Genomic DNA, 23,645 nt, shown 5'->3' with positions numbered 1-23,645 from the left:
CGAAAGGTCTTAAGGAATTCCACTTTATTTGCAAAAAACTTATTGAACTTTTCCCAACCCGTTTTCCTAGAATTCCGACTTTGTCCGTACGCACTCAGAGACCAATTAAAGTGATGAAATCAAGTAGGTTCTCTCTCGAGGAATGGATTTGCTTCTTCAGTAAACAATATATAGAACATTCACATCTCAACCTGTTAAGAGTTCAAGACCCCTTGACTCCGCATACACTACCGGCTCCCTTAGTTCTTGCGTCGGTGAAGCACAGAGAAAGTCATAGGGAAGATACACAGAGGTAACCATGGCACCTTGCCTCTTACCATTAACTTGGTATTGTAAAATGACCGCAGTTAGTTCCTGGACACAGAATTACCTCATCGTGGTTGCTTCTAACAGATTTGATATCAGAATACAGGCCCTTAGTCTAGTCGATCTCACATTGTAGAAGATCCTAAACACCTTTAGTGATCCAATATCACAGATTGGTTGTTGTATTAGAAATATATAAAGGCCTATTGAGCCGGATTTGATCCACAACCAATCGATCATTGTATCGCTCATACATTTGGTCTGTATATGGGCTACAGAATCGTCCTTCCTTTTGTACGGGGCATCAATTCTTCGGAGGATTCTTCTCTGGAATGCGACTAAGAGCTCGCATTTTTTTCTAAAAAGTCAAGTCATCCAGGAATACATGAGGACTATCAAAATCATTGTCTTGTACAGTAAGAGCTTTGATTTTCGACCTCAGATAGGAGAAATTATCAACGGTTTCAAAGCTGTAGTCTCCTATCTTTATTGTCCTCATTTCATCAATGCCATTTGATGCCCTTTGTGTGAAAAAAAATCCTTAATAACCGGCTTAATGTCTGTCTATAATGTAAGATAATGTCTATCATATATGCGAAATAGGGGAGCAAATATTTTTTCACAGAATATGGTCATGTCGAATATCAAATGCAAGGGCTCAATCAGTACTTTTCGAAAATAATCTCGTTTTTTACATTGAGTGAAACACAGACGAGTGAGGACTCAAAATGTATGCCCCAAAAAGTGAACCAGATATCTGAAAAAAATGACAGCGATGCATTTCTACAATAAATCTAGGCGTCAAAATACTTCCCATTCCAATACCTGCTCAAATAAAGTTAACAATAGCATATAACTATATTTTAAAAATTTACCCGAAGACCCTTAAGTTTATGCTAGAAGTATGAAATTTGACAACCCTATAAGCAAGAATATAAGACACAATTCTGGAAAGTTTGAAGGCAATCCAACTATTACTAACAAAGTTATAGAAGGTAGTAATTTGAGAAGCTACTCGCTCCGCCATTATTAAATAGCCCGCTAAACTGTAATACAAACAGTTGTCGTTAGATAACACTTACAACACTTCACGTAATACAAAATAATATTTGCGAATTATCTTCATAAAAACATAACAAGTCGGAAACCGGAAGCTAGGCACTTCAGGTATGAAAAGTTTTGTGTATTTCTTTCATAAAACCATTTGCGTGGACATGTATCCCATTATATTATGTGAGAATATCCACTTTCGCGTGATATTGACATTTAAAGTGTTGATTTTGCACAGAAGCAAAGACTTTGATACATTATAACTTTGTTAGTAATAGTGCGATTTCCACGAAACTGCTCTATATTATAGATTCTAGGATGAACTTAGGGAGTTTTGCAGCAATTCCTAAAAATTGTAGTTACTTACTTACTTTATTTGAACAGGCATCGGTATGGAGGATCTTTCGGAACTTAGTCACCATAAAGTGGCAGCATCTTGTTTGTTTTTCAAATTTTCCGGCTGGGTAGATCCTAAGAATGGGCCCGTGAAATAAATTATCACTTTCGACCCTCGAACTCCACACCTTTCCAACAAATGTCAAGACCGGCTTCGGAAGGTACTAACTGAGATCTTTCATTTGATACAGTTGATAATTCAGACAGACAGGAAACCGATTTTAATAAGGTTTTATTTACGTTATGAGTAGATTCAAATATGCCAAAAGGAAAGGAATGAAAAGCAAACCGCTGGCTTTGAAGAAAGAGAAAATTCACTTCCTTAGCAACAAACGGTTTTTTTTGCGATTTCTGATAAACTAATTTTTTTAAGTAACCACTCACTTTGTCATTGCCACTTTGGACACATCAGAGAAATATATGAAGGAATATTTTGAATTCATAGCTATTCGCGAAAAGAAAAACGTCCTTATATAACATGAATAATAATAATAATAATCGTTGGCGCAACAATCCATATTAATTCAGGGCCTTTCAAGACCGTAACGGTACACTACAGTATACTGCAGCAGGCAATGTGGTTAGTATTGTACTCGTCCGAAATTATTACTCTGATTTGACTCAGATGCTCATTCACAGCTGAGTCGACTGGTATCCGACGTCAAATCACGATACAAATCTCACTGCCACCAGTGAGAGGTAACATGAATACAAAACCTTTATATCTGAAGCACCCAACTTCCGGTATTCCGACTTGCTTCTTGTATATATCTACAAAAAGTACAAAAAAGTGTCTGCCTTAGTCCAGCGCTTCAATAGTTCTGAATGAGAAAAAGGAATTGGGCGATGCAAAATCTTGGTGAACTTTTTATTCTATATAATACATATAATCATAATTAGTGAGAATAATTGACATACAAGTCAAATTCTAAGTTCCTATATTTAAAAAAGTTATTTTCCCCTGTTCTTTTAAGGTTTTGTTGAAAATAAAACCTTTAGTTTGATGGGAGAAGGGGTCAGTATACATGCAAAAGGGGGCTATTCATTTTTTTTCACTGAATATAGTCATGTGGTCCAGAGGTCTAAATAAGTACTTTTAGAGGCAGATATCATTGGTTGAAAATGGGAGGAGTACAGGTCTGGAAAGGATCAATTGTTTCAAAGACCTTTTCTCCGAAACTACCCAATATAACAATCTGGAAAAAATGTGGCGGTCCATACAATATCTCCCCAAATAAGCTCAATAATAGTATAGTATGAAATTTTATTTACTGCGAACGCCCCTTAAGCTCATTCTAGATCCGTACAATAGAACGAAAAGGTAGACTTTAATAGGAAGCATCATACTAGAAAATTGGGGGAAAATGCTACCATTATTAACAAAGTTATAGTAGGTCAAATTTGCATCGTTGCGTCAAATTGCTACTCCCCACGAGAAAAAATATCAAAACCACATCGAGTTGAATAATAATAACAATCGTTGGCGCAACAATTCATATTAGATCAGAGCTTTGAAAGGGCATTCATTCAAAGCCGTAACGGTACACTACAGTACACTATAGGAAGCAATGTGGTCAGCTTTGCGCTCGCACGAGATTATTACCCTGATTTGTCTCAGGTACTCATTCACAGCTGAGTTGGCTAGTATTTGACATCCAGTCACGACAACAAATCCCTCCGCTACCAATGAGATTTGAACCATAACCTTCCGCTACGGTAGCCTAATCCGTTGGGCCATTAATTTTCAACTATGTTTAAGCTGAACTGTCATGCCCTCAAAACGCAAAACTTTTCGAAAAAAGTTTGGAGAATTAACAAAAAAATAATTATTTGTGTTAAAATGTGCGATAGATAGTGTGCAAAATTTGAAGCATTTTTACTTCGCGCAGTTGTAACTGACTCTTGTAAAATTTGAAAAAATCTTGAGCTTACCCTTATTCTGCGAATCTTGCCTGACGATATGTATGAGGTTTACTGTCTGTCTGTCCGTCTGGGGGGGAGGGGGCCCCATATTTGCAAAAGGGGGATGTAATTTTTTTATTACGTGCTAGATTCTAATGGGACAAATATCCACTCAAATATTTTTATATAAGAAATACACAAAATCTTTCATAGCTGAAGCATCCAACTTCCGGTTTGCCGACTTATTTACCCTAATATCTGCGCAGCAGCTAATTTCTGCTTTTTTCTGCCGATTCGTTTGCTTATTTTTCTTAACCTAACATAGGTCACTATCACAAGTTTCATATTTCAAGATACTTTCAAGCTTAACCCAAGGCCGAAACTAATAATACATCATATTGGGGTCTAGCAGTGCATTGCAGGATAGACTGAATATAGCTCTCTTTGGTCAACCTACTTCTATCTGAGAGCGAGCTGTCTTTCCTCTAGGGTGATGCCTGGCTTTCCAAGGGCCAATCATCTCGTCTACCAAGGTTGTTAGTGAGTGGTGATAGCCATGCCCTGTACGAGGTGACCTTACTATTAACAAAACGCTACGGATCTAGACTGGGGAGTTGAAAAACACCTCCCCCAACACAGGGTTTCATGCGAACCCATTGTAGAGTTTGCACTCGGGGGTAACTGACTGTATTCGAAGGAAGTCTCACTGGTACCTAGTGGTCCCAGTGAGTAAGTTTGACCTTACCGTGCTACGGGGCAAAGGCACGGTGAACGTTCTAACCCCCATATTCGTGGGAATCAAATAAGTAACATTACAGAAACAAAGAAAACTACAACAAAACAAGCGGGACCCGGTCCGGACACAAACTGGTTAACCAGGTGGAGGCACATCTCGGAAATACTGAGAGCCAGGTGATTACACCCAAAAAGGGAAATTTGGAAGTCAGCAGGAGATCCAAGGTCAACATTGGTATACTGCGAGGACAACAATCAGCAAATACCATTTCCCAAAAAGCAAGGACAAGCAAAAGCACGTCTGAGATCAATATATCAGACGCCAGGAAGGAGACAGGTCTCAATGCCACAGGTGATAAATAGTACCTGCGTTATTTAAAGGAAGGCCTGAAATCAGAAGAGGCCCTTAAGAAGGCTCAGAACAGACCTAAGCCATCTTTATAGGAGCCAAGATAGCGGGGAATAGCGAAGATTAGCCCACACCTTACCAAGAAGAACCTTCGAATCTAAGTGGGAATTCACACTGGTCACTGCCAACTAAACTATCACCTAGGGAAGCTAGGGAAATCTACGGATACTGCATGCATGTTCAATGCGCAGTGTGTTGAAACCACCATACACGTTCTGCGATAGTGTCCGGCAATTGCACAAAGTAGGCCAAGGCACCTGGGAGAACACTTAATACCAGATGCAAAGTTGCAGGAGTTGGAAGTACCGAATATACTAAAATTCCTAACGGATATAGGCTTCCTTGAGATACTATAGTTAATAGGTAAACTATACCCAGTAAAAGGGGCACAATAGTTCTTTAAGGACGCGGTGCGATTTCCCCTGAACAGAATAACAATAATAATCATATTGTTGGATCTGTGTTAATCTGATATATTGTACTATTATTTGATTTTCTTTCAAAAGAACTTGCATTATCTGCATCTTCGGAAATAATGTACTTGTTGCCTATGAAACCATATTTTTTTTGGATACCAGCACCAATCAAATCTTTACCAGAGTTGAACATTTTGGACACTTCTTATAATGTTTATACTCCGAAATTAGAATGAATAGTATAAGGTATACATTCTGTAATACGCATTATTCACATAACATACATACATCCATAGATACAATATATGCAAAGTATATATTACGTAAAACAGATGTTCGAGCCTTTCGAAGTCGCTTATGCTCCGAAAAGTGTAACAGAAAGGAGGGGGGTTTAAAGGCCGTAGAATCTAAGCGAATTTAAATATTGACTTGAATTTTTATGCCGGATTAACAAGTTTGTCAAACCTCACCACGCCATCGCAAATTCAACCGAATGGATAGAGTATTTGGCTTGGCTTATGTAGGGTGGGCTCAAGTTAGAGTGCTGGGCTGTCGTAGTGGAAAGTCACGGTTCAAATCTCAATGGTGGCAGAAGGATTTGTTATCGTGACTGGATGTCGGATATCAGTCGAGTCAACTGTGAATGAGTCTCTGAGTCAAACCTGTAGTGTACCGTTACGGTCTTGAATGGAGTGCTCTAACACACTCCAAGGCCGTGATTCAATATGGATTGTTGCGCCAACGATTATTATTATTATGTAGGGTTGTAAGCACTTCCAGCCAATCCAATCGAGTGTCAATTTTTTGGACAAATTAAAACAGTTTTCGTTTTCTGCTCATAAAACACAAACCCACTTGCAAACAAATGGATGGCGATGTTTGGTCCCCGAAATCAACTCACACATTTGTGGAGATTTGGATTCTGCAACGATTACCAAACGCGTGGAATCGGCATTAAACAGATATTCTTGACTTACTATGCTATCAAAATATGTAAGCAAAAAAATTGAAAAATTTCCTTCGACAGTAAACTAACCCCTTAAAGGGGGAAACCACATCGGAAGGCTTAGTTTCACCCACTTTTTTTAGAATTTTGTTAAGTGAAGAGAATTATTTGGAATTTAATTAAATTTCGACATTATATGAATCATATTTCGAACATAGCGACGTGTAGAGACTCCAATTTTTATCTGAAACGAATAAGCTTAAAAATTTTACAACACTTGAAATTTTACACACTGGGAAACGCCTGCTGAACCAACACCAACAGCTCTACTACCATACCCTATCTCCACCTCCACGTGGTGATCGCTGGGAATTCTTTCTTTATAAAAATCTGCAGACGGAGAAGGATGAAGGCGAGTCTTCTGTGCCTAAAAACGGGACAAAATGTACCAACTGGTCCTCCAGGTTGGGGGTTGGGTAGGGCTAACAACCCTACACGCAAAACCGATGTTACGAAGTCACGGAAGGAGCCTCGGACAGGATGGATTTTACAACTATGAACCCGGCAACGACAACGGATTAACGATTTGCACATTTTCTCATGGAACGTGCGCTCCCTGTACAGAAGAAATGTTGCTGAGCAACTAGCCGATACCCTGTCCCAATATAAGGCCAACGTAACAGCGTTGCAAGAGATGGGATGGACAGGGACCAGTTTCCTGAAGAAGAGCCGCTACACCATATATTATAGCGGCCATCCAGTAAACCATGTGCTCTGAGTAGGCCAGCCATAAAATGAAACCTGCTGTTATCGGCTTTGAAAATATAAGCGAAAGGCTATGCTCTCTGCATGTGCGAGGCAAGTTTAGAAATATAAGCCTCATAAACGTTCACGCCCCTACAGATGAGACTGCAGAGCAGGAGAAGGAGGCAGTTGTGCGGACCCTCGAAGCCTGTCCCAAGTATGATATCAAAATCATACTTGGAGATTTTAACAGTCAAGTAGGGACAGAGCCCGTATTCAGGCGATACGTCGGTTACCATAGCTTACATTGGGATACCAATGATAACGGACTTCGGATTATTCAGTTAGCAGTATTGCACGAAATGCTTGTTGGAAGTACCTGGTTTGCGTGGAAAGCGGTCCACACACATACGTGTGCCTCTCCAAATGGGACCACTTTCAACTAAATTGACCACGTGCTGATTGAACGGCGCCACCTTGATGAATATCAAAACATATAGGGGGTGGGGGGCAATATCGACCCGGATCACTATCCCGTTGGCATGGTGCTCCGAGCTCGCTCGAATAATAACACCACCCTCTGACAATCAGGTGAGAGTTAACACTGAAGCCATTCACAACAATACCCTCCGCAACACCTATAACTAAGGTCAAAATGGATGCCGCAGTAACCGCAGTCAACAAAGACCCTGGAGAGGAAGCATCAAAAAACGATCTTCACAACCACTTGAAGAACGTTATCAAAAACACGGTCACAAAGATACTTAGCCCCAGCCGCAAAAAAAGTCGGAAAGGCTGGCAATGCATGTAAGCTAGCTTCAAAACAGAAGAATGCCGCATATCGAGTAATGTTACATTCTCAAAGAACGCGGGCACGCGCAGAGACTTATCAAGAACTCCGTCGAGCGGAGAATCGACTTGACAGACGGAAAAAGGAAGCCTGAGAGCCACCAAGTCTGTGAACTACAAAGGTACAGGAAGTAACCACACCAGGCGCGGAAGTTTTACCAACAAGTCAGCATGATGAAGCCTTATACACCTCAATGTTCATCCTGCCGAGACAAAGAGGGAAAACTGATTTCTGCAAAAATGGGCATATTGAAGTGATGGGTTGAGCACTTTGATGAGCTACTGAACAACCAGAACATCGGCGAGCTGGAGGTCCCGCCAACTGAAAACGACGGACAAATACTGCCACCACCAAGTATAGGAGAAACAGTCCGTGCAATTCATCGGCTTAAAAATCATAAGTCGCCAGGAGCCGATGGAATTACAGCCGAATTGGTTAAATATGGAGACGATCAGTTACACCAAATGGTTCATCAACTTGTGCTCAAAGTATGGGACAGCGAATCAATGCCTGACGACTGGCAACGAGGCATTATATGTTTCATACATAAAAAGAGAGATATCACACAGTGCAGCAATTATAGAGGTACCACGTTGCTGAGTATCTATAAGATATTCTCCTCTATCTTGCTAGGCCAGATAGCCCCATACGCCCAGAACATCATTGGCCCATACCAAACAGGCTTCACTCTAGGCAAATCAGCAACAGATCAGCTTTTCTCTCTGCGGCAAGCGATGGCCGATCATGCATCCACTTTAACCTGGCCCTCGAGAAAGTGATCCGTGATGCTGAGGTAAATGCAAGGGGTACGATCTTCTTTAAGTCCATCCAACTACTGGCCTATACTGAAGACATCGACAACATGGGAAGAATAACCCGAGACGTACAAACCGCTTTCATCCAGATCGAGCAGGCGGCGCGAAATCTTGGGCTGCGCATCAATGAAGGCAAGACAAAGTATATGATGGCAACGTCAACACCGAAAACGAGCCAACCAACAACATGAAACTGCACTGGTCAAACAGGAAGAATAAAGATAGGAGATTACAACTTTGAGACCGTTGATAATTTCTCCTATCTAGGGTCGAAAATCACAACCGATAACAGATACGATGATGAAATCCGCGCATGGTTGTTGTCAGCCAACAGAGCCTATTTCACCTTACAAAAACTGTTCCGCTCGAAACGTCTCACCATAGGGTCAAAGCTCTTACTGTACAAGACAATGATCTTGCCAGTCCTCATGTATTCCTGCGAGACTTGGGTTCTTAGCAAGAAGAATTACGAACTCTTGGCCAAGTTCAAAAGAAGAATCCACCGAAAAATGAGGGTGGACGATTCCGTAGCCTACATAACGGCGAAATCTATGAGTGATACCATGACCGTCCGGCTGTGGATAAAATCCGGCTCAATAGGTTACGGTGGGCGGGTCATTTAATCCGTATGGATGAGGATGATCCAGCCTGAAAAGTCTGTAAGGGCAACATCTATGGTAGAAAAAGAAGACGAGGCGCAAAGCAGGGATTGCTGGAGTCCCTTATTAAGGCAGGCCTAGACCGGATATCGGTTGTTGCGCCGTTGATGATGAAATGTTTTTCTTTCAATTTTCGCCGCCTTAAAAATATGATGTCCCAAATGTTGGTTCATATTCTTGGTAATTTTACACAGAACTATACCTCCAAATTTCGTAGTGATCGTTCATTACCTTTTGAGTTACGACTCCCTCAAATATGAAAAACGTCATTTTGAGAACAACGCGTTTGAAAAAAAAATTGTTTGAAAAGTCGCCTTTTGGATATGAAGACATTTCGTACTCTTAATTACAAACAAAATACAATTGAACTGAACTACAAATGACGCCAAGTAATTATAAATACGCTACTTACTTAGAACTGCAAGATAACGTGAGGACATAAAGCGACTACTTCGTAGGCGCTCAAGCCTGAACCTTTACCGGATAATCCCTCGGCTCTTCTCTCATAAAATATTAACGAGCACGAATTTCCTAGTGTGGTTTCTCCTTAAGGTACCTTGTCCCGACTTCCCTAATATAAATTTTGGTTAATTCCTTGGTCCCCTCGATTTTTCTTCGACTGTTATGTTAACGACCGGCAATCGAGCTTTATGTGCACTATTTTTCACCATTTGGCGTGCCCCAAACCTAATGAGATACTTCTTCCCAATGCCACCCAAAGCTTTCAGGGCGCCACGAGGTTGCTATTAAATATCGGAGACCTACGTATTACATATAAGTACGTACATAACATGAAATCAACTCCCCATTGAAAAAGCTTGGACTTCATGCGAAAGCTTCAATATTTTTACTTTTTACAGAAATGTGGACTTGTTTTCAGCGAATAACGAATGCTTTTAGTATGAAAATATTTTATTCACAACACATTTCACTATCGAAGAATTGTCGTTCTAGTTATTCTTGAGCGTTCTGGTACGCACGCAAAGTGATAGTGCGGAGGTCAAAAAGTGCAGTTTACTTGCTGTAGTTTTGCTGCTTCAGAAAGTGTTTTGAGTTTCGCAATTTAGGTAAATATCCACGTATTCATTAGTGATTTGGGGAATAAACAACATTTCGTGCATGTGGGAGCAGTTTGTTTACAAATTCTCAGTTGCTTACGCTTTGCACAGACAAGGGGATAGCCAGCAAGAAACACTTATTGGGTTTCCCATTTCTGAGGTGATGAAATTGTGCTGATATACTCGTAAGTGCAAGCCGATGATGCATGAAAGGCAATGCAACTATAATCGAGCAAAGTCGTAACTAGGAAAAGCCAAATATGTGGAAAAATAATTGTTTACAGTTAGGAGATAATATTACTATCGGTTTGAAAAAAAAAACGCCTCTACTATAGTACACTCCCATTGCCTTCGACCTCTGACGAGCAGTTGCCTACACACATCCTCGTATGTTACGTCCCCCTTCGTCCTATAGTGGCATTTTTTTATCAAAAGTTGTGTGCACAATAAACAATTCCAAGTACTGGTAAGTAGAGGAGTTCGGGGCCAGGTGAAAAACAACAAATTATGTAATTTCTTCGGTTGTGTGTTTCGTTTTTCGGCTTATTTTATAATAAAAAAAGAAACAGAGAAATTTTATTTTTTAAATTCCGAATATTGAGTTTTTTCCCTCATATACCGGTATTTCGAGGAGCTGTCTGACAAAAACTCACTGAGGAAGGGAACAACTGGTATTATGCCATATTTTTACAGTTTTGTGTGAAATAAAACATTATTAGAATCGATTCGATGTGTGTCTGTCGGTTACACCCGATTTATTCGAAAACGACTAGATCGATTGTCACGAAAATTGGTAAAAGCGTGCGATCTGTTGTTCCTTTTACATGCAGCAAGTGGCGCCATTTTGTGTTAAGTTTAAGGGAAGACTCTCCATACATGTGAATAAAGGGTGCAAAATTTCTTTTCATAAAATGTGCCTATGTGGGGTATCAAATGAAAGGGCTCAACTAGTACTTTTCGAATCTGGTCGCACATTTGATATTGAGTAAAACGTAGGGGGGTGAGGGTTCAAAATATGACCCAGAAAAAGTGAACCAGGTCACGTTCTCAGAACCTATCCAACCGAAAAATCTGAAAAAAATCACAGTGATGTATCTAAACGAAATCTAGACCCCGAAATACATTCCGTTCCGATATCTGCATGAATAAAGTTAATCATAACATATTATCTGAAATAATAAAAAACTTGTTGATTCTTTCCCGTTGGTGTGGATATTTATTTTTGCAAATAGCGATATTTCGGGAACCACTTGTTCCCTTCATCAGTGCTAACAAGTTTTTTTTTTGTGTATGACGTCATGATCCTATATCAATTCGCCAATACCACAACAAAGTGAGCTCACATGAATGGGGGATCCAAAGAAACATTTTATTTAAGTTATTGGGTCCTTTATATATCAATGTTAATTACCCTAAACCAGCGGTATTCAATATACGTACGATATATGTACATACGTATACTTTTGTGCAGGAAGTAAACCGGAAATATTAGTACGATCAATTTATATACGTGCATGGATATGTACAGTATTGGGTGATAGCCAGTTTGTTTGTTTAAGGTGAGAATAATATCTAAATTTGTAATATGTACGCATATCTTGTAGTTTGGAAAAATATGAGGAAGATGTTGGATTTGTAACTATATACGAATGGAAAAATGTTTCTCACAGATGAACACAAAACCTTTACACCCGAAGCGCCCAGCTTCCGGTATTCTGACTTGTTTTTCAAACTGCAAGATGTACGTACATATTAATATTATTATTATACTCATCCTAAACAAACAAACATTGCCTATTACCGAATACTATACTTATTACATATATATGTATATAAATTTCCGATTTAGAGTGTGTTTATTAAGAACGTGTACACATAGTTTCCTTATTTTATAAAGGTAGAGAGGAGGTAATCAGGATTTAAATAGTCCAGTATAAAAGCCAGATCGCAATGGAATTTTCATTTCAATTCCAGTTAAATTCACAAGTAGTTAGCTATTTCAAGAAAATGAGTGTCAAGTACAAGATCTTTGGTTATAGCAAGGGAAATATTACCGAAAAAGAAGATTAAGCTTAGATTAGGCAAAGACTTCGAGAATCCGATATCTCTCACAAGAGAAAACCTGCATTGTCTGCGAAGCACATAGAAAAACGAGTAAGTTTGGCCAAGGAAAATATTGACCGAGATTAGAGCAACGTAGTATTTACATACGAATCACTTCACTTGCACCAGAAATCTGGGCGCAGAGTTTGTGGTGAAATTATACCAGAAAGTATTGTTGAAGTTCGCCGGATCGTTGTATGGGACGGATTCCAGCGAATTGTCGGTTGTGTACCCGCTGCAAAGAGAAAAATAGCATCAACACATTAAACTGGCTTGCTCAAATCCAGAAAAAATAGTGGAATTTCCTTCAAATCAAAGTTATACCTTATCCCTTATACCACTGCCAAATTTTGTACTTCTAGCACGCACTTAAAGCGTCCAGTCAAATTTTTAAAATGTGCTAATATACTATTATTAATTTTATTTGTACAGATTTCGGAAAGGGACGTATTTTGAAGCCTAGATTTCATTTAGATACAAAATTGTGATTTTTTTTTAGATGGGATAGGTTCTGAAAACGAGACCTGTTGCAGTTTTTCTTCAGCCTTTGTCCCGTTCACAAGCTGGGTCGTCGTGATCGACTTCTCCATTTGGCTCTATCGAATGCCTGATCTGGGTGCAATCTCGAGGCTTTCAAATCCCCATCTAGCGTATCAAGCCGCCGTTATTTAGGTCTGCCTTTTGGTCGTTTACCATCGACTTCGATGTTCAGACCAATCTTGGCAAGTAAATTCTCGTTGGCACGAATTGCGTGACCATACCATCGAAGACACCTCTCTCGCAAATTTTCCACGATCGGTGCAACCCCATAACGATCGCGGATATCCTCATTGCGGATGTGATCTAAACGTGTGACGCACTAGTCCAACGTAGCATCTTCGTCTCCATTACCGTAAGACGCCGTTCATTGTCTTTTATAGTCGGCCAACACTCAGAACCATAGAGAGCGACAGGACGGACGACATTGCGGTAAATTTTAGATTTGAGACGTTCGTTGACACGTCGCTCACAAAGATCACCAGTTGTGGAACGCCACTTTATCCAGGTTGCGTTCATGCTTGAAGCAATTTCATAACGCAGTTCTCCATTGGCTGATAGCGTTGACCCGAGGTATTTAAATCGCTCAGTTCTGGGCAGATCACTGCAGCTGACAGTGATTGTGCCTGTTTCATGGGGAACGGTCGTTAAAAATTCAGTTTTGTTTAAATTCAATCTGAGACCATGGTGCATGAGGCGAAGGAAAACATCATATGCATAAAGCAGTGTGTAGGGCGCTGGACGTTGGATATCCCGTGTGACGGTGTCCATAACAAGAACAAAGGGGAGTGGTGAGAGGGCGCTTCCTTGATGAACACCAACAGATACACGAAGCGGTTTTGATACACCCGCCATACATCGAACTTTACTTTTCGGATTGTGGTAGAACAATTGAACTCACCGCACGAGTCCTTCTGGCACGAAGTGTTGTCGTAAAGCATACCAGATGAGTTCGTGTGGTACACGGTCAAACGCTTTCTCTAGATCCAGAAAGGCAATGTAAAGAGGGCGATGCTTCTCACGGTGTTTCTCCATGAGTAACCGCGCAGCGAGTATTGCGTCAGTAGTTCCGCAGTTTTTGACAAATCCGGCTTGATTCACGGTTATTTCAACGATTTCGGGAATTCGGTTGTCAAGAATGCGTTCAAAAATCTTCATGGTATGGGAAAGTAACCGGATCGGACGGTAATGTGAACATTCTGCTGGACTACCTTTCTTTCTCCATATTGGAACAGTGGTACTTTCTTGCCAGTCAGATGGTGTTCTTCCTTCCTTAATAACCCGATTAAAGAATTCACTGAACCACAATGTTGGGTCCCAGCTCTTCGCTTTCCAGAGCGATGGTCATAGTTTGACCTCCCACTCTCCTACGTTTTACCCGATATCAAATACCGAAGCTTCGAAAAGTACTAATTAAGCCCTTTAATTTGATACCCCGCATGGTTATATTCTGTGAAAAAAAGTTTGCATCCCCCTTTAGCATATATGGGGAGCCCCCTTAAATTCAACACAAAGTGGCGCCATTTGGTATATGTAAAGGGATTCAAAGACCACGCACCATATTTTGTGACAATCGGTCCAGCTGTTTCCGAATAAATCGGGTGAGGCAGACAGACAGACATCGAATCATCGGATTGATTCTAATAAGGTTTTGTTTCACACAAAACCTTAACCTTTTATTTCACATAAAACCTGAAAATATGTTCACCTAAGTAACTTCTTCATATATATTAAAAGTCGATTATTCTCGTTATGATTTCAGCATCTTATGTGCATGGCTTCAAATGCAGTAAATTCGCAGGAATTTGATAAGTTTGAATTACTATAACTGATACTAATGGCCGAATTTCTATGAAAATTGGCAAGCATATGCGAGACATTGTCCTCTACGCTGGTACATTTGGTACTACTAGGATGAACTTAAGAGTCAAATTCTAAAAGCTGGTAATATACTATTAGTAAGTTTATTTGACCAGATATCGAAATATGGCATATTTTGCGGTTTGGATTTCGTGTATTTTTTGGTTGGGTAGTTTCCGAAAATAAGTCCTGCCTTTATTTTAAGTGTGTACATTTTGACTCCTTACTCGCGCACACAATTCATGTCAAAACTAATACCAGATTCGGAAAGTACTAATCGACACCTTTCATTTGACACCCACATTCGATTAAAAAAAAAATTCACATTGTCCTTTGCATGTATGGGGAGCCCCCTTTGAACTCCACATAATGTCGCTCATGTCATTTCGCGAAAAGTCATTTTCTGGTATAGCCTCCGGTGTCCCCGGAGCCGTAGTCAAAAGTCACAGATAGTTGACCCAAGTGGTTGTTGAATGATATGAGTAGATTTTTTGCGGAGAATCAATGCCGTGTGAGATGGCGCATTATCATGATGCAAAAACTACGAATGTTTATTATCATCAAACTATAATAGATACCACTTTTCTGAGTCCCAAGTGATCCTTCAAAATTGTTTTAACTGATCCAATTGAAACGCTAACCATATCGATAAGCTCTCCAACTGTCAATTGACAATTTTCAGCACTAATTCCTTGATTTCCTTGACATGAAAATGTCTGCGACCGAAATTTCTCTACAAAGTCAGACATTGCCAAAATCACCAAAAATATTGTCGTTTAAGAAACGTAAGCCTAACTAAATAACTAATGATATCAATGATATTAAATTTGGTTCAGTTATCACTAGCAGTAATCGGTTAGCTTTTAAAGTTGGCGCGAAATTCAATTCAGATACATAAACATATGTATTTAAATTTAAATACCGCTCACTTGCCAAGATTGATCTGAACATCGAAGTCGGAGCAGGTGGACAAAGGGTAGTATAATTTCCAGGGTGAAACGTGGATTGGGTACACACGATGGAGCATAAAACCTGCGAAACGCCTGCTGAACTAACATCAACATCTCTACTACCAAATCCTATTTCCATCTCCACGGGAGTTCCTTCTTAACGAAAAGCTGCGGACGGAAAAGGATGTGGGCGGGTCTTCCGCGCCTAAAAACGGGACAAAATGTGTCAACTGGTCCTCCAGGGGGTTGGGTAGGGCTAGCAACCCTACAAAGTAAACAACTTTTTACGAAGCCACAAATGAAGCCTCGGATTGGATGGGTTTTACAACGACAAACCCGGCAAGGAATACGAAAGAACGATTTGCGATACCGACACCCTCTCCAAATATAAAGCTCAGCATTACAATAGATGCGATGGGCAGTTAAGTCCTTGAGGGTTTAACGTGAGCACCTGTCTGGAAGACTTAATCCCACGGTCTTCTTAGGACACGGATTGATTTTGTGACCCCAATCAGAGCCCCGCTGAGACAAGCAACAACGGTACCAGTCTATACCAAGTGCATGGCTTAGCATTCATACTGGTGGATGCAAGACCTACCTAAATCTCTATGGAACTAAGGAGTAGGGCACCCGTGTTGAAACGCAACACCACCCCGAGGCCCGAAGGTCTCTTCTCGCTTGAGCATAACCAACAACCCCCATGAAACTCCCACTAGGGGGCCAACCGCAAATAACCGAGCTGTACTCACATACAACGGGAGTTCACCCGAAGTATGAGAGTCCAGGGGCTATCTCGGTTCCCATGGTACCAGTATACCCCTGGTGAGGTTTTTTTGACCAATTTGCCACTTCAGATGAGTGCCTGTGCAGACTCGGTTCTGATCGCTCTGATTAGGCCTTTAGAGTATTCGCCTACTGCATCACGGCCGGCAAGCCAAAGTGAGTACAGTGTCTCCCGGTGCTATGGAGGTTCTCCACGGCCCCTTGGCTTTGGTTTGGCCGACAGAGTTGCCGCCCCGTCTTCCTCACCGCCACCTCTAAGCACCAGATGCGATGGGCAGGTACCGTTTTCCCGATGAAAAGCCACACTATATATTATAGTGGTAATCCAGTAAATCATGCGTTCAGAGTAGGTTTCTTAGTCACCCAAAAAAATAAAACCTGCTGTTATCGGCATTAAAAACATAAGTGAAATTTAGAAACATAAGCCTCATTAACGCTCCCAACTCTACAGATGAGACTACAAAGTCAGCGAAGGATACCTTCTATGAGGCAGTAGAGCGAACCCTCGAAGCCGATCCCAGGTATGATAGCAAAATCATACTTGAAGAGTTTATCAGCAGAGTAAGGACGGAGCATTTCCTTTTATTTCTAGTAATGCTTCTGAGCGTCTGGGGATCGAGAGCGCGAGATTTTCACACAATTCCGGGGAAATATAATTTCACTCTTGGTTAATAGCCTCCTTAAACTTCGCTACATTTTCAAATCTTAATTTCTATAGCTCTCTTACCAATTCTTCTTAAACCTGTTTAGTAACATTTAGATACGATAATTGCGATGGTGTTTTCAGATTTTTTAGGCAGTTTTAGATGAGCCACGTTTCAGCAACATACTAAATGTGGTTGGGATCATCATATATTCAGGTCCTCAGCGCTTTATCGCATATTTTACTTTAAGATGTGCAAATATTGGAATCAATCCACTTCCTCATCTATAAATTAAAAATCCCATATTCCTGCGTCGGAAAAACGCACCCCTGACCTTCCTTGATAGTGGCCCATCATACTATGTATATTTTACTATCAGAGCCATGCAGTTCATAATACTTGTATTATATTAGAAAAAGTTAAATATGATTTGAATGGTAAAAGCTTCCGTTTTCCCAAAGTCAATAATTCAAAGTCAAAAATTCTTTAGAGAACTAAAGTCTTGGAAGTTTTTTTACTTACTGATGTATTGCTTTTTTCTAGCTATTCTGTTATGAAAATCCTATTTCCCAAGAAAATTTTCAACCGTTTCGGTTCAAACATCCTTTTTTGGTAGAATAATATTTTTATCAACTTTTTGTAGGGATCGCGCTCTAGTCTTCTCCCTGAGCAGTTCTGCTCTGATTTTGGATTTAAAAATTTCCTTTATAACGTTCCATTAGGTCGTAAACAGTGAAGTGGCTTCGACCAACAATTTGTCTGATGGTTCGGACAGTTTTTCCCTGTCTGCAGTACTTTATTATTAGGTGACGTATTTCCTGTTGTCTATATTGATGTCGGCGTTGTTGCTTCCGCATTCTTTTCCTTTTGAAGAAAACTTGAATACTACTTTTAAATTTCAACCCCTGAAAAACTGTACCTAGGAGGAACAAATTATCTATGTTTCCGATTATTCTTTTGTATTTTTGTATTTTTGCCAATTTCTTCTTACTTTGATTTTTCATAATAATGTTGAACGAAGATATATTATGTCATATACTTATCCAGAAAGGTAAGTTTCTTATCTAAAAGCTCCATATAAATTTAAAAATCAGTCGGAATACCGAAAGCTCGCCACTTCACGTTTTCCATTCGTACATATGTAACTAAGAATACAAAATATTCCGCAATATTTTTCTAAACTCTAAGTGTATCTTAGAGTATGTACATACATATCAACGACATAATACTGTGTTCATCCTAAATAAATAAACACTGATAAATTGATCTAACAAATCTTCACGCATTTCCACTTTACTCCGTGCACAAAAGCACTTACGTAAATTGAGGAGGCATCTCTAGTCTTTTGCACAAATTTTTTAAGAATTTTTTTTTATATTAAATTTTAATATCTATAGTATGATTTTTTCACAAATGCAAAAATACATTTTTTTTTTAATTTTTATAATCCAATGTGACCCAGATATGGCTGCCACAACAAAGCCTGATTTCTCGACTCAGGGACCTCTGAAATCAAAAACTCAAAATGTATGCTAAATTATAAATAAGTCGCTATAGCCCGTACCAAAATCAAGTAATTTAAGTAAAAAATATAATAACAAAATGGCGTACTATTCGATTTTTCGACTTATTTTTTGAGGTTATGTTGTTTAAAAAGGTGCTCAAATGACAACAGATATTCATGATTCTGCTACGAGCTATAACCATATATATGACGAATAATCCCTCAAAGTTTCAGCTCGATCGGTTAAATAGTTTTTGTAAAATCAAATCAATCAGTCAATGTTTCGAGAAAAACATTTTTAAAATATTTTTTAAAAAACTGTCTTAAAAATTAAGAAAAAAAAGACCTTACACTCAATCAACGATGCCAGCTCCATACATATTTCCTTCCTGCTCTTCAAAAAACTCATTTTCCTGTGCCTTGACCGGCGTTCTTTTGAAACTTCAATGCTGCAAGGCAAGCTTAATCCGATTGTTGCCCTGTCTCTGCACAAAATCCGCTGCTGTGTTGCCAATCGAAATACCCATGGTTTCCATGATTTTTAATAAAGGTTCTTTAAAAAGGCATACAACACAATGGGCTGCAATTTCAACGATTTTGCTTCCAGAATACATTTGTTTTTGAACTATAATCCAAACACAACCGTTGAAGCTTTAATTTGTATTTTGTATGTGTGCTCCGGTGCAAGATCTTCATAAATCTTTTTTTATAAAGATTAAATTTCTTCGCGTAGCGCTGGAGGGTGCACAAAAGAAAAGCAACTACACCGCTCCGATCACCAGCTGTCTGAATCCCTCCCAAATCACGCTTACGCGCGCACTCAGAATATTCGCTATAGATACATTTTTAGAGTGAGTAAACCTGAATAAACTTTTGTACTCTGTTTCTGAATATATACTGAACGCAAAACCAGTGTTTTTTAGGAAATCGATTTTGCCAAAAAAATAATATAATATAAAATAATTCCCTTAAAAACAGCTCGGAATCATGTACACACATGTCTATTATACTGGTTACTACTCGCCGGCTTTATTACATATATATATACATGTCTCCCTCGAGTAATTGACACTGATATGCAGATAACTAAAAAACAAAAAAAGAAAACCAAAACGTCTTCATGGACCCCGCCGTTTATATAAGTTCACTTTGTATGATGATGACGTTATACACTTCTTAGGGTGCAATAAATTTACCTGAAACCTTCTATAACTTTGTTAATAATAGTTGGATTGCCTTCAAACTTTTGAGTATTATGTTCTAGGCTGCTGCCAGATTTTGTATTTCTGGTATGGGGAAGGGGATTTTCCGGTAAATTTCTAAGACATGGTAATATACTATTATTAAATTTATTTGTGCAGATATTGGAACGGGATGTATTTTGAGCCCTAGATTTCATATAGATGCATTATTGTGAATTTTTCAAATTTTTCGGTTGAATGGGTATTGAGAACGAGACCTGTTTTACTTTCATCAGAAATAAAACCCGTATGATTTTCACCCTGGAGCTCCTGTCCAGCTCAGCAGGTTTTCTCCGCTTGAGCCTCTGGCATGAAATGAAGAGTTTCGATTAGTACTTTTCAAAGCTGAACTCAGCTGTTACAAGCGGGAAATGTGCGGGAGCTGGAAAGCTGAAATTTTTTCACGGGTCCATTCTCAAAAGCCACTCAACCGAAAAATTTGAAAAAAAAAAACAAAGCTGCACCATAAATTTTTGCAACCATGTTGCCTAGATTAATATAAAAATATGATACTAGTATGTTTGCTGGAAATCGCACGATTAATAACAAAGTAATGATAGGTCAAAATTGTCGTTTTTGTGCATATTTACTGCAATCTAAGACTCTGAATGTCAGAATTGCACTAAAGTCAGTAGTTTGACATAATGTATGCATATACTATATATTACGAACTACCTAGGTGCAGATGGGACCAATTTCCACCCAAATGATTCTGCGACTATTAGAGTCAACAGACTATGCACAACAAAGGATATAACACGGTTATTTGAAGACTGAACGGTCTTAAGTTAAGGGTAAAAAGCTTCAGCCAGGATTGGTGCTATCTTTGCATTGTCACAGACAGATTTGTTGTTATTAATTAGAACGAACGGATTAGAGTGTTTAAGCAGGTTATCCGGGAGAGAAATGCTTTATACTTGGCATTAGGTTTGCTATCATGTCTACAAAAAAAATCTTTTAAGATTTTATCCCCAGATTTGCCTGATTTTTAAGTGAAACTGTATGTTTAAGAAGAGAATTATGTATGTTCAGACTCATTCATTTTAATTAATTTAGTGTTTCTGCTTCTAACAGCTTTTATAGCCTCAGAAACTAGATGGAAGTCAAGGATCGGGACATGCTCATATTCTTTCTAATGTACTATGGTGCCCCTTGGTGGTCCCAGATAGTATTGCATCCGGTAAAATTTATAACATGAGAATTGCCAAAGTGAGTCTGTGTAATGTAGATGAGATCTGGCTTCGGTGTGTCGGCCAATTCATGAGCTGTGGCACGCTGGCCAAATCAGATTCAAAAGCGGAGATATTTAATTTCATAAGTTAATTAAATATTTGAGGGATCAATTTGTCCTTGTTTATTATTGGGAGCTGATGCAAAGGAAGCTGTTAATTACTTCAGAGGATCTGTCAATGTGTGTCACGCAATTAACACGTTTTTTGCAAGATTTAGGTGTCTGTCATTTATGCCCTCAGTATGAATGCCAACTTTATGGTTTTCGCCATATATAAACTTTCAATTTTATTTCGTATAACTAAAAATTATGACATATGTTAATAGAGAGATAACGAAAATGAGCAAAAAATGAATATATTTAGTTGAAGCCATGCAAATAGGCTGAGACGCAGACTACATTGCATTTCTTTGGAGACTTTTTTGTCCATTTCAATCTGGTATATTTAAATACATCTTCCCTGCTTTTGATATGGTAATCTGTCATTTGATATTCGGTTTTAAGCATATCCTTTTTTCTATTGTTCCTATGTATTGTTTCTTCTGAATCTGTTCTATAATTAACAATCATATTATTTCGTTTCCAACTCTCTTTATTTTCGCCAAAATGTTCAACGAATCTTGAAACAATATGTGTATTGACAAATCATGAATTCATTTGTCAAACAATCGTATTTTAAACTAACACACTTTAATTGTGAGAAAATCATGCAAACTCTCAATTTAATAAAGGTTCAATCGATAGAAGCAAACAGCATAAACATATTATATTTCCAAACGTTCGCATGAATGATATTAACATACGCATCTTTATCTTATTTTTACACATCTTTTTCTTATTTTCAGATAGACTCAGTTTTACTATCCCCGGAAGGAAGAAATGTGGGAAGACATGTACCTTTTCATTCTATGGGGGAGGATGAATATATTTCGCTTCCTTGGGGACATGTGCCACTTATTCGCTATGCTCCTGCTATTATACAAAATTACAAAAACTAAATCCTGCATAGGAGTTTCTGGACGTACACAAATTCTCCTTCTGATAGTGTTTCTTACACGTTATTCGGATCTCTTCGTCTACTTTCTCAGCATGTACAACACTGGAATGAAAATGGCGTACATCGCATGCACTCTCACTACGGTTTGTCTAATATATGGGAGGTTCCGGAAAACCTATGAACAAGAATACGATACGGTTCACATTGGATACGTGATAACTCCTTGCTTGATAGCGGCTATGTTCATAAACTATGAATTTGTCTGGAACGAGGTTTTGTGGTCATTCTCCATATACCTGGAAGCTGTTGCAATTATACCACAATTGTGCTTCACCCGCAAAAGAGGATTCACTAAACACATGATCATTTATTTGCTTGCCCTTGGATCCTACCGATCGCTCTACATCTTGAACTGGATTTTCCGCTACGTAACTGAAAACCATCTAGACTATTTATCGCTCTTTTGTGGTGTAACGCAAACACTGATATTTGCAGTATTCTTTTGTCTAGGATGCCGCAAGCCTGCAAATGAAGGCAGAGAGATCGAAGTTAGTGTCATTGATTGTAAGAAGCCCAGCCCGTTGGATATGAATTTAAATGACAAGGATAGGCAGCTATTGATTGACTACATTCAACGCAAGGAAATTAGTCGGCCAGACATCAAGACGTGCATGGTGGCGCAGAATAGTGAAAACGACTGTAAAGTGGACATTGACGAGAAAACAGCAAATGTGATGTAAACATTTGTATATGCAAATATATGGATTGTTTTATGTACTGTATATTTCACTCTAGAATAAATATTTTTTTACGATTTAACATTTTTTTACCTTAGTCAGTTATGAATACATTTCCGGAACCCCTTGCCTTCTCTAAAAGTCTCCGTTCCCACGCCTTAGATTCTCTTTGGAATGAGGTTCAATATTAGGTCGAAAATGAAATGGGATAGGATATTAATAAGTATAACATTCGCGTTAGCGTGAATTACATGTAAATACAATCGAAGACAATTTTGACAATTTTGGATGTGATCATGCGAGTAACGTCACTGGCTCAAGGCAACCTCTTTGTCTCCATTGCTGCGAAGTCAACATTCAGAATCACATAGGGTGACAAGGCGGACGACATTGCCGTACATTTTGGATTGGAAATATTCGTTGATGATCCATCACAAAGAACGCCAGTTATGTGCCACCATTTCAACCAAGTTGCGCTGATGCATAAAGCAATTTCATAATGCAGATCATTATTGGCTGACAGCATCATACAACCGCTCAGTGCTGAGGAGATGCTTGCCACTGACAGTGATAGTATCCGATTTTTCTTATATGTCAATCGTCAAAAAAGTATTTTGTTAAAATTCAGTCTGAGATCGTGTTGCATGAGGCCAAAAACGGGCTTTGTTAATGAGCACCGACAGAGTGCTCGAAATAGTCTTGATATATCTGCCACACTTCAAACTTTACTCATCGAATCGCGGTAGAGCAATTTAACCCAGCGCAAGAGGTC

The 23,645-nt window shown here is 39.1% G+C and overlaps 1 protein-coding gene across 2 annotated transcripts; it reads left to right on the top strand.

Moving 5' to 3' along the window:
* The first annotated feature begins 10,128 nt into the window (after positions 1-10,128).
* On the top strand, positions 10,129-22,955 carry LOC119651827 (ER lumen protein-retaining receptor-like). Of its 2 annotated transcripts, none has more exons than XM_038055619.1 (2): positions 10,129-10,295; positions 21,985-22,955. In XM_038055619.1, the coding sequence occupies exon 2, from the start codon at positions 22,019-22,021 to the stop codon at positions 22,874-22,876; it is 858 nt and encodes a 285-aa protein (XP_037911547.1). In that variant the 5' UTR covers positions 10,129-10,295; positions 21,985-22,018; the 3' UTR covers positions 22,877-22,955. The 2 variants fall into 2 exon arrangements, with proteins under 2 accessions (XP_037911547.1, XP_037911548.1); XM_038055620.1 differs by lacking the exon at positions 10,129-10,295 and adding an exon at positions 10,611-10,752.
* The last annotated feature ends 690 nt before the right edge of the window (positions 22,956-23,645 follow it).

This window comes from Hermetia illucens, chromosome 3 (genome assembly GCF_905115235.1).
Source record: "Hermetia illucens chromosome 3, iHerIll2.2.curated.20191125, whole genome shotgun sequence".
Taxonomy (NCBI): Eukaryota; Metazoa; Arthropoda; class Insecta; order Diptera; family Stratiomyidae; genus Hermetia; species Hermetia illucens.
Note: the sequence above shows the minus strand (reverse complement) of the source record. Positions and strands in the feature narration are given on the sequence as shown.